Raw genomic sequence first — 14589 nt, 5'->3', positions numbered from 1 at the left:
TCGCAATTGTGACTATTTCTTGCAAATGCAAGTTTATTTCTCAGAATTCCGAGTTTTTTTTCTCACAATTACAACTTCATTCCGAGTATGACGGAGTGAAGGAGATCTATGAAGGAGACATCAGAGTTATCGGATCTGCCTCAGAGGTGCCTACCTCAGAGTTATCGGATCTCAGAGGTGCCGACCTCAGAGTTATCGGATCGTGTTGATGTGTTGCAATCGCAGATACTGTATCTCTGGCTGACATGGTCAAAATTGTACGAAATTGGATGCATGCATGAATGAATGCATGCCAAGTTTCCTGGAATTCCGTTCATGGAAACGGAACGTTTTAGAATACCATGGAATTACAACATACCAATTGCAAAAAGCAGATGTACAGATTGGTCATCATTTCTGAGAATTTCGCCCTGTCTTCTCTCTCCTCCGTTCCTCTCCTGTAGCATTTGATCAGTAGCCTACTCTTTTTAAGGTGAACTAAGGTAGTGCTTAACTGCTAGCTACTTCAAACTTTTGTTAACTAGAATACATTCTAAGGCCATGTCATTTGCCTTTCATCTGTCTCATGTGATCATGCAATCAATAATCAAACCAAAACAACCCTAGACTAAGCTTTTTGAGTCAGTTTTTACTCACCCCCATGTATCCTTGCCGAATTGACATCATCATGTCCCCCGCCTCTTTAGGCTGCTCTGATTACATGATCACATGTAACCATGGTAATATAGCCAGTAACCACACAAAGGCATACCCAGAAAGCACATGCAGATGTTGCGCAACCAATTTTTTTGAATATTTGCTACTTTGACCACAATATTTGGACTTATTTTCTACCAATGCATATATTTATGTTCATATGATAGCAATGGTTTTTATTTGTTCAACCCAGCGGCGCCATCACTTGTGTGAAAGTAGTATTGCCACATTTCTGGCCAAGCCCAATGTGTTGTAGTTATTGTAAATCATTTGGAATTCAGGGAGCCTAACTATTTTCTTTGTGATTGCCTCTATTACATTTATTAGTAACACTACATCTTAAGGAAGGCCTAATCAGTCATAAGGTAAATCATTGCTGTTCAGCCTGGTTAAGAAATGTTTTAGCTGCTCTTACAATTGGATGCATGTTCCCATCACATTACTATGAACTGACAGATGTAAAACAATGTCTTGTTAACAGAATAAAAAACAAAAGTTACACAAATGGCATTAATTGTACAATTGTACAAGAAACCTGACAGTAATGTTGTCATTTTGTCAGTAAACTTTTTGAAAGTGTACAGACTTGAATATGACAGCCAGCTAAGAAAGTAAGAAAGAAATGTGCCGTCCTGGCCAGCACTGACAATGAGGTCTGCTCTGTAGGCAGTGTTGTGCAAGTTCATACTTCACAAGAGCTAGTGTGGTGTTTTTCAATGACGTAAAGGATGCATTTATGGTTTTTATAAGCTTTAATATTACTGCAGTTATTATGAGCGTGTCAAGGCTATTACACATCTTGAACAGACCAGATCAACAGTCAAGGAGTGGGGTGCAGGAGGATACAGTAGACACTAGCCCTCTCATTACATGGTCAAAAGAGAGGGAATGATGTCAGCTGGTGAGGTTAAGAGCAAGGACAAGTAACAGGTGGGAATTGGCTGCTATGAAGTAAACAAGATAAGAAAGCCCTGCTTATAACTGGATAGAACCAGAAAGACCCAGAGCTATACAGTTTTGCATATATTTTTATACATGATGGGAAGATGGTTTCCACCAATATTAGTAACCCTGTCAGATGCTGATTGGTCAAAAGGTGTCTTTCGAGAATGGCGTGAGGAGAGGGCACTTCTCGAAGGCCATGGGGTATAAAAGATAGGCCGCAGCCATCTTTAAGTCAGATTTCATCGGAGGGCCCCAGCTGATGACATCTCCTCCCTATTGCTTTGATGGATGGTCTGGACTTTGGTTGGGCTGTGCTGTCACTGCAATACGGTGAATAAAGATCAACAGCCTTTAGAGATCTCCTGTCTGCATTGTCTCCTTCGGATGTCTTGTTCCAGAGTGCTAATTAGTAAATAAGTGATTGATTGTTAATTGGATTCGAGAGTGGACAGTTTTTCCATGACATGCTAGCCTAGGTAAAAGTTCAGATTATACAGATTTAAATGAATAAATTCACTTTCATAATGTGCACTTGGTTCATGTTCAACGCGTGCATGCTAGCCTGTCTCGCAGGTCTAAGATAATTCTCTCAACCTCGACTTGGTTTTCACTCTGGCACATGGTGACATGGCCGCCGTCACCAGTATTGCCTCGGCAATACTACAATTCATTGTTGTATTGCCTGGCAATACTAGTTTTCATACATGACATAACCTATAAGATTAGCCTAAACTCAGTAAACATCACAAACTGCTGTTGCGTCACGCAATAGCTTATCATCATGACTTGATGAACAGTGTTTTTCCCCAGTAATGTAGGACTACGTTGTATACTTACTTAAAAAGTAACAATATTGTACCCAGTAATCTGAGCGCTGCATATGGGGAAAAAAAACTATCATTCATAAACAGTCTGCACCCCACCCTCTTTATCAGCCTGAGCACTACTAGGCTACAGGCTACATTTCTAAAGCCTGAAACAGCAGCGACATGCCACTGCGGGTGCATGTGTGTCCAAAATATTTAAGTAAATCAAATAAAATAGGCTATAAGTAGTTTGTTTTGACAGACACTGAATATTTTGCGCTGTCACTAGCAGAAAATGAGTCTGCATACATTAGGCCTACAACCGATTAACGAGCCTAAATACGTTAAAGCTGCAGTTGGCAAGTCTGACAGATTGAGGGGACCAAAATTTTGAATGTTTACAACTCTCATGCCCCTATGCCACTACCACCGAGCACCCTCTCATCGAGTTTGTTTTTGGGAATCCAAAAATGACAACTTTTTTCATGTACAATCTGTATAGTGCTTTACATTCTCAGATGAATTTTATTATGTCTCAATTAAATTTGATCCAAAATGCCCCCCTCCCCCTCCTCCGCTTTTGGTGCTACCCTGACTTCTGGCTGCAGTGTAGCTGCAGCACAATAAGTATATGCAACATATTGGGTACTGAAATATTCACAAGAATCCATAGAAATTGAATCTTCATGTTGTATTATCCAATATTAGTTGTACAGTCTATCTTATACACACACACATACTCACACTCAAGTAAATGCAAAAATAGAGACTTTTTTGTCATTATTCCATATTGTGTGTAGTCAGTCTATATCAGAACACCTGACATACAATATAAATAGTCCACAAGAAACCTTGAAGTGTTACCTTTCATTTGAGACCAGGATTATGCTTCTACACAAAGGGGTTCATGTGCAGTAAGCATTTGATTGTCAGTATGCATTTTGGATAACAAAAAGTCCTATGGGGAGTTTCCATAGGCATTTTACAAAACACATGCGCATTCCTTGGCAAATAATAGTCTAAAGCACTCATATTTTCATTCTATATTGATCTACTTTTGCACACAGCTTCACAAGACCTGGTGCTAGGGCTCAGTTGTGTTTCTAAGGGATATCAAGTGACCTAGAGGGCTGAAATGTGGTCAGTTCAGAGATGCTTGTAATCCGGCAGAAAGAAAGAACTATATTCTAGCCTCTGTAACTCTTTGTCAGAACATCACACAGTTATTTTGACTGTTTCCTACGACAACTACAGGTTCTGAGCTTTCTATAGAGGGCCAGCATTTGATGGTTGGCCCCAAAAGAGGTGGGAACAATGCCCTTGTAAATAGGCACAGTGCAATTTCAGGCAAAAACTTGAAATTTGTATTGAGATCCATGTGGTTAATAAAACAAAATATGATGTGTGACATTGGATTTACATTTCTGCCGTTTATAGTTCACTGAAATTAGCCACGGTAGGCCTATGATTTTCATTGTTTTAACCACATCACCTGTCTACCTTACTATATCATATAATTAACCAACACCTTGTCAACTGCAGCGGCATTTTCTCCCTTCTCTTCATTTTGCGTTTGTCCAGTCTTTCTATTTCGGGGATAGGCTATCCTTCTAAACATCACCATGAGAAAATGTATTGTGACAGTGCTAAGATATGAAAAGCTATTGTATGCTTTTTAGAGATCACGAAATACTGAGGGGTGGATAAACAACTTATAGCATAGTTCATAGCATTGCGCTGATAAATAAAAAGTTGCCGTTGAGGCGCAGTTTATAGCCTACTCAGCATTTGTAATGCAAACTAATCCTAGATCTCCATTTAGTGTGTGCGCTTATACAAATTGATGTGGCCTACACAATGTATCCTGGCGCAGTATAAAAACATAGTGCCATGAGTCATTCAACAGTTAGGACCTACAATGTTACTAGGAAGAAATGCGTAGGACCTACAATGTTACTAGGAAGAAATGCGTAGGACCTACAGTGTTACTAGGAAGAAATGCGTAGGACCTACAATGTTACTGGAAGACAGGTGTAGGACCTACAATGTTATTTGAGAAGAATAGGGAGAGATGTAATTTTGATTCAGTGTTAAACTGAACATCAATAGCCTTTCACCAAACACTTCAATTTCAATAACACTAGTTCAATTTTCTGTAACCTTTGTGTAACAGACAATAAAGTATTATCTTATCTTATCTTATCTTATGCAAACTAATCCTAGATTTCCATTTAGTGTGTGCGCTTAATACAAATAATGACGTGGCCAACACAATATATCTTGGTGCAGTATAAAAACATAGTGCCATGAGTCATTCAACAGTTAGGGCCTACTGTACAATGTTACTGGAAGACAGGTGTAGGGCCTACAATGTTATTTGAGAAGAAAAGGGAGAGGTGTAATTTTGATTCAATGTTAAACTGAACATCAATAGCCTTTCACCAAACTACAGACTTCATTTTCAATAACACTAGTTGAACACTAGTTATCTGATGAGCACCTGTTGTGTCGACCAGCCATAAATGCTAGAACAAAATTCTTTTCTTTTCTTTTTTCTTCATTTCTTTATTTTCCTCAGTGGCTCCTCGTTGGTGGAATGAGTAGCCCAGTGCTCTCCGTTCCTGTGATTGTTTAGGCCCAAAAATTCACCATTTTGGGGATATAATTGAATTTATACTGATCTCTCCTAATGGGCTCATGAAACTGAGCACTTTTTTAAGCAACTTTCAGTGAAAATGTTGCAAAGTGAAGTACTGTAGCTGATGGCAGTGGTGGAGGATTGAGAAGAGACTTATAAGTTGAACAAAGTTTTCTACTGTCAGTTGCGCTCTCAATCCTGCTCTGATAGAATGTATTTTTTGCAAGTGTAACAGGGAATGAAAAAGATAATAGCAAAGACTGGTAGTTACTAAGATCATTTCCATCTCTGGATTTACCTCATTTTCTCTGAGCAGCTCTAAGTATTAATATTATTAATATAATAATAGTAACAATATATCTAGCCGAGTGGTAAAATAGTATTTTTTTGTAATTCCATCACCTTTATGGAACTATCTTGTTTCTTATATCAATTAACATTTGTCATAATATTTTTAATAGGGAAAAAAACTCTAGCTTAGCCAAAAGTGCAGGCCCAAAATAATCACCATTTTGGGAATATCATTGAATTTATAATTGAGTTTTTGGGAAAATGTGTAAATGCCATATGTTTTAATCTGTTTAAGTCAAGGTACCCAATTTATTTGAACTGTATTAAGAGGTTTATGTTTAGAGGAAATTTGATGATTTCTGATATTTGACACATATCTGACAAAATTATAATTCTTTTAATGATTTAAAATTATTAGAAAAATACTTAGGGTTTTAAAATCATCCGTTATCCTCTGTAAATATGTATTTGATAGAAAAGGACAGGTTTTTGCTAAAATGACACTGTTTTTACTGGAAATGTCCCCATAGCATAGCAAAAAGTGTGTAAAAATGTGCGATTTTGGAATACGGCGGCCATATTGGATTTTTGCACAAAATTCAACATGCCCCAAGTTGTAATCTGTTTCAATAAGGGTTCTGACCAGGAATCCATGGAGAAAACTTTGACCAAAAAATAGGCATCATGTTTCCAGCAGATGACCTGTCTATTAGGCTGAGCATGGAGGGGTGTCCTCACCTCTGAGATGTCCATCATCGCCATGACAACAGATCTCTGTTCATCTCTTAGATCAAGACTTTTCCCCAAGGCATGAAGTGTTCAAGGTTCAAGGGACATAAGTCAAAGACTTAACCACCTCTGAAAGGCAGACTTGTGTTACTGTGTTGTATTTTGTGTTTTGGGTATTCATTTCCATGTTCTCAGAAAGGCAGACTTGTGTTTCTTTGTTGTATTTTGTGTTTTGGGTATTAATTTCCATGTTCTCTGCAAAGGAATTACATTTGAGTAGGAAACGTATGATTACATGAGGTCAGGTCTTTGATTCCTGGTAGAAGAATTAGATCTGAGTGAGATGATGAATATTTTCACTACAAACATTTACTTCAAGCAAGTTAAAGGAGGATTTTGGTTCATATTTGCATTATCCAGGGTCTACGCAATGCTATATAAGGACTTCCACATCCAAATGGTAATCTAATTGGTGGAAAAAGTAGTAAGGAGGTCCAAAATAAAAAAATAGACAGAGAGATTGAGAGAGATCAAGAGAAAGAGATAGAGAAAGAGATAGGGAAAGAGATAGAGAAACAGATAGAGAAAGAGATAGAGAGATCAAGAGAAAGAGATAGAGAAAGAGATAGGGAGAGAGACAGGGAAAGAACAGAGTTTTCTGTCACCTAACCAGGCACTCCTGCATACTAATTGTGGGCCGGCCGAGTCCCAGAAAGGACACCATTGATGGGCCAGCACAATGAGGAAGCCACCGAGGGGAAATGGAGGAATCCCATTATTTCATTTTTACTTGTGCCCCCCCCCCCCCCCCATTGCTCTGTTTGTGCACTTGTTGTTGTCTTTGGGGAGGGAGAGGGCTGGGAGGGCAGCACTGGGGCACTGGTGTGTGTGTGTGTGGGGGGGGGGGGGGGGGGGCGTGAGGAAGTCCGACAAAGCAGCTGTTGTTGTGCCCACTGTTTCTCTGTGGTGTTGGTCAGCCAGAGCGCTGCAGTTAAGGTCTGTTCCAGGCAGTTAGAGGCATCTCTTCACAAAGCCCTCACCCGGTGCACAACGCTTTAAGTCAACTCTAAGCACTAATACAGTGCTTTTATTCACAAACAGACGATAACAGCTTGAGTGTTATATTTGCCCTTGTGATAACTCTTTCTGACACTCTTTTTTTGTATTTACCGGTACTCTTTCAGTGTTTAGGTATACACAGATGAGACTAGTGGCCCCACATGTGATGTAAATAAACATGTGGCCCGCCAGCACAAATGACTGACCCCTCCTGTCAGAATGCACTCTGATTGGTCCCGGTCAGTATTCCAGAATCCATCAGCAGTCTTGGCTGTGCTCCCATTGCTCAGATGCACCGTGCCAAACTCTGCAGCGCACGTCAGCTTTCATTGCTAAATGAGGGTCTCCAGTGAGACAATAGAGAGCCATAAATCAGCTCCCCTCCATCCCCCATCTCTACCCCTCCATCCCCTCTCTCTATCCCTCCATCCCCCATCTCTATCCCTCCATCCCCCATCTCTACCCCTCTATCCCATCTCTCTATCCCTCCTTCCCATATATTTCTATCCTTCTATCCCTCATCTCTCTATCCCTCCTTCTCATATCTTTCTATCCATCCATCCCCATATATATCCCTCAATCCTCATATCTCTATCCCTCCACCCCACATCTCTCTATTCCTTTGTCAATTCCGCCACCTCAACATTCTAATCTCTATGAATTACACAACATTTTCTCATCTACATTCAGCGTGTTTCTAACAAAGCACCTTTCCAGCCAAAGGTGTTGGTTATTTAGGCCAGGGAGAGTGAAAGTGCAAAGATGAGTAAACTGTAGTATACTGTAGTGATTATAATCTCTCACTTGCAAACTGATCAAATGCTTACCACAAACAATAAATAAAATAGTGACAGGACCATACATTTGACATGGAAGAGACATCATCATTTTACCTTTTACAGGACATTCTTAGGGAGGGGTAGTCATTATTATCTATCTCCTGCATTTCCTCCCTGCAAACCATTAGCTGTGGGCATATTGCTCTGCAATGGATAGGCAGAGGAGGACAATAGGAAATTGTCCAGTCCTCATTAACATCTGGACGAGCGCGCAGTGAAAGGCTGTTTACCGTGTCTAGTGCATGGAACATATGACAGCTGACCAGGGAGACGGAGACAGCGACCAGAGAGAAGGGCAGAGAGCAAAGAGAGGAGAAGGGAGAGAGAGGGACAGAGAGCAAAGAGAGGAGAAGGGAGAGAGGGGGACAGAGAGCAAAGAGAGGAGAAGGGAGAGAGAGGGACAGAGAGAGAGACAGACAACAAGGAGATGAGGGAATAGTTGCGTACTTGCTACTGGAAGAGATTGATGAAAATTGAGAAAAGATCGCCAACTGGATAGCTAGTTACCATGTTTGGATAACTGTGAAAGTGATCATTTTTCCACCAAAGCTGCAACTCATCCTCTGAATCAGGTTAGCCTGTCTTTTCTCTGTCTCTGTTTGCTACAAGCCTCAGCTTCCACGCAATCTGTCATTTGTAAAATAGTGTACATTACATTTGCATAATCATGATATTCTTTTTTTTTTAAATAAAAAAATCAGTTTACTTATGTTTTTTTTTTCTAATTACTCAACAGTCGCAATTAACTGTTGAGTGACATTTATACTATGCAGGACAGTTATTTATAGTTTAAGTGCAAGCAGTCAGATTTGTTAAGAGCAAGGAAATGTTTGTTTGACACTTGGTGGTAGAGCATAAGGGTAGTTATATATCACTTAAGAGTTCATGGAGTCTACTGCCTCAAGGAAAACAGTTGGTTTTGAACCATGTCATTTTGGCTGCTATTCCTTACATCTCTGTTGGGTCATACATATCATGCATGCTTTTTATAACTCGAGCAGAAATATGCTGTCTTGTCAATGTGATGACCAGTTTTTAACCATGCATATAGGCATATCAGAGAGTAACTTTAAACCGAACCAAAGAATTTCATCACATTTGCTCACATCATTATTGACTTAAAAGTAATGTGAATTTTTGAACCATAAACAACAATCTGCAGAGTTCTCACAATAAAGTAATAAAATAATAATACAACTTTAATTATTTATTGGCTATTTACAACTCTACGTTGATAAAACATGAACTAGCAGACACACTAATCCCTCCCAGGATTTTAATATTTCTCTAAACTGTCCTGCTATTAAGGGTAACTGTGCTGTTTCAGAGGGGGCCTCTGTTCCCATTGGCATCATGGGCTGGGCAGCTGTCGTGGTGTTGACTATCAGTTTCCTCACAGTGAACACTGTTCTATGCCACACTGATGGCGACCAAGGTAAAAGCTAATGTGAACATTTACATCTGTACATTGAGTACACTATTTAGTATTAGAACTGCAGTAAACTCAACCAAACTTTAGTCACATTGATGATGTTTTAGAATTAAATTTAAATATCCTTCATACAGGATGTGGGAGCTATACCTACTGTACAACGTGGTTTTAGCCTGTTTTATACACAGTGTGTTGAGTTTATGGTACTCTGTACTCATTGACTGTATGAGAACCTGGCATTTGAATGCCTTCATGTAGAAGACACGTTTACAGTACATGTTATGTGCATGTTAACCTTATGTCTGCTCTCTGAGAATAAGACTTAGCTGTTGCTAACAACTATGCTGTTGCTGACCCATACCTCTACCTGAACCAGCATAGTGCTTGCATTGTGATACATTCTGTGACTATAACTAACATGTCTGACCCTAAAGTCCTTGTCCTCCTAAGGCCAGAAGACGCTAAAATACCTCATCGAGCCACCGGTGTATGCCGAGATCACAGTACCGCGTGGGGGAAACGCCACACTGCCATGTTTCATGCACACCAAGCCTCCCCGCTATCGAATCAAATGGGTCAAACTGGAGCCCCAGCATCAGGGAGTGGAGAACATCGTGCTCATCACCAACGGGCACGCCCAGAAGCACTACGGAGGCCTGGGGCCCAGGGCCTCCCTCAGGGAGGCTCATCCTCTGGACGCCTCCCTCCGCCTCGCCAACCTGGAGCTGGAGGACAACGGACGCTACCGCTGTGAACTGATCAACGGGATTGAAGATGAGAGCGTGGAGGTCACTCTGAGTATTGAAGGTAAGGAGCTACAAACAATCTCTTCCAAAGTTCTACTGCATATTGCTTGCAATGTATTACACATATGATCAAATTGCCAGCCTAACTACCATATTTATAAGTCGCTCTATAAGTCACACTTTTTTTCATAGTTTGGCTGGTCCTGCGACTCAGGTGCAACATATATATATTGATATATATGTTTTTTTTTCTCTTCATGAAACATTTTTTGACTGGTGCAACTTATACTCCGGTGCGATTTATAGTCCGGAAAATACAGTCAGGTTCTGCTCAAGGTTTCTTCCTGGAATTATGTTGAATGACCATTATGTTTGCATGCTGCGCATTATGAACACACAGAATCGCTAAACTGTTCCACAACCTATGAATGCTGTCTCTCCATTTCTTTTTTCTTGGAAATCTATTTTGTTTCTGCATTGTGTGCAGTACATAGCATCTGTATTAGCCAGTTATCTTGTATGCATCATGCAGGCCTACATGTAGCCTACAAGAGGTGTTCCTCTTTCCTTGGTGTTCGTTGCCACCATTGCCTTAGTCTGTATGCTCTGGGGGGTTGAATTGAAGGGCCTTGAGACAATTGCAGTTGTACCAAAATAAGATTGGACAGAATAAAACACTATTGACTTAACAAAACTTGACTTTGAATTTCAGGAGTTGTTTTTCCATACCAGAGCAAACATGGTCGCTACAAGTTAACCTTCAGCCAGGCTCAGGCTGCATGCAAAGAGCAGGATGCCATACTAGCCACACACAAACAGCTCTACAAAGGTGAGCCACACTTCTCTCCATAATGCCAGAAAGCTATGCAGGTCTTGATTAGAGTGGACACTCATTGCACCTCTCACCTGGGGCAGCTTGGACAGACGGATTGGACTGGTGCAATGCTGGCTGGCTGAGTGACGGGACTGTCAATTACCCGATTCTGTTGCCGCGTCCTGCCTGCGGTGGTGAGCTCGCTGCTGGCATCCGGAGCTACGGCCCCCGGGACAAGACCAAGGACCATTTCGACACTTTCTGCTTCACATCTGCCACGTCAGGTGAGAGGGTTAGGTCAGAAGGTTTCACAAGATTCCAACCACTTACACAGGAGTTATAGCTGTCGGAATTTATTTTAAACAGCCTTATAGGTGTTATATGATGAATATTGTTGTTTAATTGTCAATTAGCATGTTTGCCAGCTAGCTTGGACTCTCGCGTAATACCCCCAATTTCCATTTCACTCATTTTGAGACTAAGCCTATTAGCACCAATTAGCTGGACTGCTGTTGATTTAGGACGGTCACAAAGGGGGGGGTGAAATATCTAAGAGAGTAAAAAGAAACTCATAGAGTAGTCAAAAATAAAATAGTCCCCAACAATAAATTGAAGCAATTGGTAAGACAATGTTGTCACATTTGATTACAAATTGTAAGAAGTAATAAAGCTAACTGTTGGTGTGTGTGTGTGTGCGTGTGTGTGTGTGTGTGCGTGCGTGCGCGCATGTGTGCGTGCATACATACATGGTTGTGTCTAGTGGTGGGTTTGTCTCGCTCCTTTCCTTGTAACATGAAATACTGTAAGAGTAGCTGTTTGGGTTCCTTCTCTAAATAGCTTGCATAATTAGCGCCGCTGCTTTTCAGCAGAACTCAATGGTGGATTGGGTCCCTCCCTAAAACTGATAATATATCAACAATTTCAGTTATTTCACTTATAGATGAACCAATAAATATTTTCCCTGCAATTAATACACCAGAGTAGCCTAATACTCATTGCTGTTACTGCTACTCTTTGCAATTTGAGTAACAGCACTGAGAGTAACAGCAATGAGTTCTTCAGATAAAATTAGCAAATATGTGAAATGTAGCCACATGGCATCCATGCTAATAGCTTGAGGACACTAAGCACATTCTTAAGATTTACCCAAAATTGTATTTTTTAATTTAATTTTTTGCCTATCATCCATAATGTGTGTGGGGGCAAGATAGACATTGGTCTTTGTCCAAGCATGTTTGTCACATTTCCAGTTGATTACAACCTGTTAATCATTGTTTTAACTGTAAATATAGGCATTTTCAAAGTACCTAGTTTTTATAGACATCCCCTGACTTACAAATGTCAACACGCTTTGTTTTTATTTAGATTACGTGTATCTTCTTGTCTTTCCAATATTGAAAGAGGATTTAGAAATCTAGACGCACCCTAGCGGCAGCAAATTAATTTGCTCTGCCTGTACGTCTAGTAGCAAACCATAGGAATTTCTATTGGCTAACACCGTGGATGTTATCCAATCACAGCGCTCTATTTTGTTAGCGAGTCTTAAGGCGGGCTTAACAGGATAACGACAGTCCTGTGACGGTGAACAACAAGGAAGGTGGCTATGGCGAACGAAGAGCGGTTGTTTGAATCGGCGGTTGTTGAATTGAACTTTGGAGGAGTTGGACTTGTGCTTTTCTTTGAAAGTTGAGCAACACAATGCACTTAAGTCATTCCTTTCGAAGAAGGATGTATTTGCCGTTTTGCCGACCAGATACGGATATGGTCGTAGCACTGGCCTTTTGCATGCCTAGGCAGTTTGAAAGACAATTCTCTGCCCGCCCCTTGGATTAAGCGAGGTGAATGGCTCGATTCCAGACTATACATTTCAATGATATAGGATGGCCCGCCAGGCTAGGATTTAGCCTCTGTGTCACTTTATTTTCATAGTGAAAAAGAAAGTCATGGACTACTTCTGAAAGTTCAAAGACACTCTGATTAACTTATATAAATTGAAATTAGATAGGAAAATCCTTCTTTTAGGTTTTGTAAGATTTTTTTAGCAGTGCCAATATTTCTGAGCAATGTGTTTTTGTTATTTTTTTGTATTTTAACTAAAATATTCTGGAGGTTTTATTAAAAATATGTATTTAAAGTGTAGATGGAATATGGGGCTACAGATAAAGGAGAGATTTTAATCGCTATATGTCACAGTAAAAATGTAGTGTTTTGCCTTGGGGACAGGCAGCAAAGGCTATTTTTTTATGCTCTTCTAATAATGTTTTAAATCATATCTCATAATAATCTCATACATTTGCAAGTTGATGCAGATGTATGACACTGTTTCAAAATAAAAATGCATTTTACATTTAATTTCACACATTTTTATACGTTTAATGTCCTGGGGACAGTAATGTCACCAGTTCAGCAGGATTCAGAATGACCCATCTAACGCCATAACACAAGGACTTGTTTGAAGCGGTAATATTGACGTTGTAACTGTAATTGTGGAGACAAACAGCAGTTTGCTAAATGTGTCAGTAATTGTATGAAGACAGAAAAAACATTTTTTTTGTGTGAAAGTGGGTCGGCCTGCAACTGCTATCAGTGAATCTGAGTTTTTCATATTCTGTGCCGTCTACACATGTAATAATCAATTGATAAACTTGGGACTTATAGTAGGACAAAATTTGTATTTGCCTTGAGTGTACCGATGTTGTTGGAGAACTATAGGAGCAATGACTGTATTCAGGAAATGCTAAGAGTGGGTTCACTTGTGACCTAAACAGGAAAGAGACAATGACCTCCGTTGTGGAAGCGAGGTCAAACAGTGGGAAACAGGAGTCCTGGCATGACATTAGGGCACCCACCACATCCAAACCAAATGGACAATTGGAAATGTCATTGGAAAATACGACTCAATAAGCCAAAGGGCCAGATATTTCAATTAGAGCTTTGTATCACTACAAAAAGGACAAGTAAACATAAACAAAACCAGCAAAGCAAAACAGATCAATAACAATATTGCTTTTGATCTTTAATGTACATGTAATGTACATTAATGTAATGTAATGTAATAACAGAAACCTGGCAGTGAGCCCAAGGCAGTGAATCTGATTATGTCCCTTTCACATTACCTCCTCTGTCCTCTCTCTGCCCAGGATCTGTCTTTTTCCTGGCGGGGCCTCTGAACTTCGCTGAGGCCGAGCAGGCATGTCGGGCAGACCGAGGGGAGCTGGCACGGGTGGGGCAGTTGTACGCCGCGTGGCGATTCCAGGGTTTGGACCGCTGTGACGGGGGCTGGCTGCGGGACGGCAGCGTGCGCTTCCCCATCACCGCCCCTAGGCGGCACTGTGGAGGCCTGCCCGAGCCCGGGGTGCGCAGCTTTGGCTACCCGAGCAAGGCCCAAAGAATCTACGGTGCCTTCTGCTACAGGTGACACTCAGTAGAGGACCTACACTGATGCAGAAGAACTTTTCCTTTCTGAAAACAAATGAAAGGTTTATTTGCCTATTCTGAAAGCACATATGGTAAAGGAGAATGTGTGGCATCAAAAAGTGACAGCCTGTCATCTCCACACAAAGACTTCAGGTGTGTGTGTCTATGTGTGTTTTT

General features: G+C 40.6%; 1 protein-coding gene across 2 annotated transcripts; it reads left to right on the top strand.

Moving 5' to 3' along the window:
• Positions 1-8361: 8361 nt before the first annotated feature.
• hapln2 (hyaluronan and proteoglycan link protein 2) lies at positions 8362-14564 on the top strand. 2 transcript variants are annotated; one of them, XM_042106447.1, is made up of 6 exons: positions 8362-8575; positions 9331-9438; positions 9886-10242; positions 10894-11010; positions 11097-11279; positions 14136-14564. In XM_042106447.1, the coding sequence occupies exons 2-6, from the start codon at positions 9357-9359 to the stop codon at positions 14411-14413; spliced, it is 1017 nt and encodes a 338-aa protein (XP_041962381.1). In that variant the 5' UTR covers positions 8362-8575; positions 9331-9356; the 3' UTR covers positions 14414-14564. The 2 variants fall into 2 exon arrangements, with proteins under 2 accessions (XP_041962381.1, XP_041962382.1); XM_042106448.1 differs by having other exon boundaries at positions 9312-9438.
• The last annotated feature ends 25 nt before the right edge of the window (positions 14565-14589 follow it).

The sequence above is a fragment of the Alosa sapidissima genome, chromosome 10 (genome assembly GCF_018492685.1).
Source record: "Alosa sapidissima isolate fAloSap1 chromosome 10, fAloSap1.pri, whole genome shotgun sequence".
Taxonomy (NCBI): Eukaryota; Metazoa; Chordata; class Actinopteri; order Clupeiformes; family Clupeidae; genus Alosa; species Alosa sapidissima.
The sequence above is the reverse complement of the archived record's forward strand: the minus strand, read 5'-3'. Positions and strand labels throughout refer to the sequence as shown.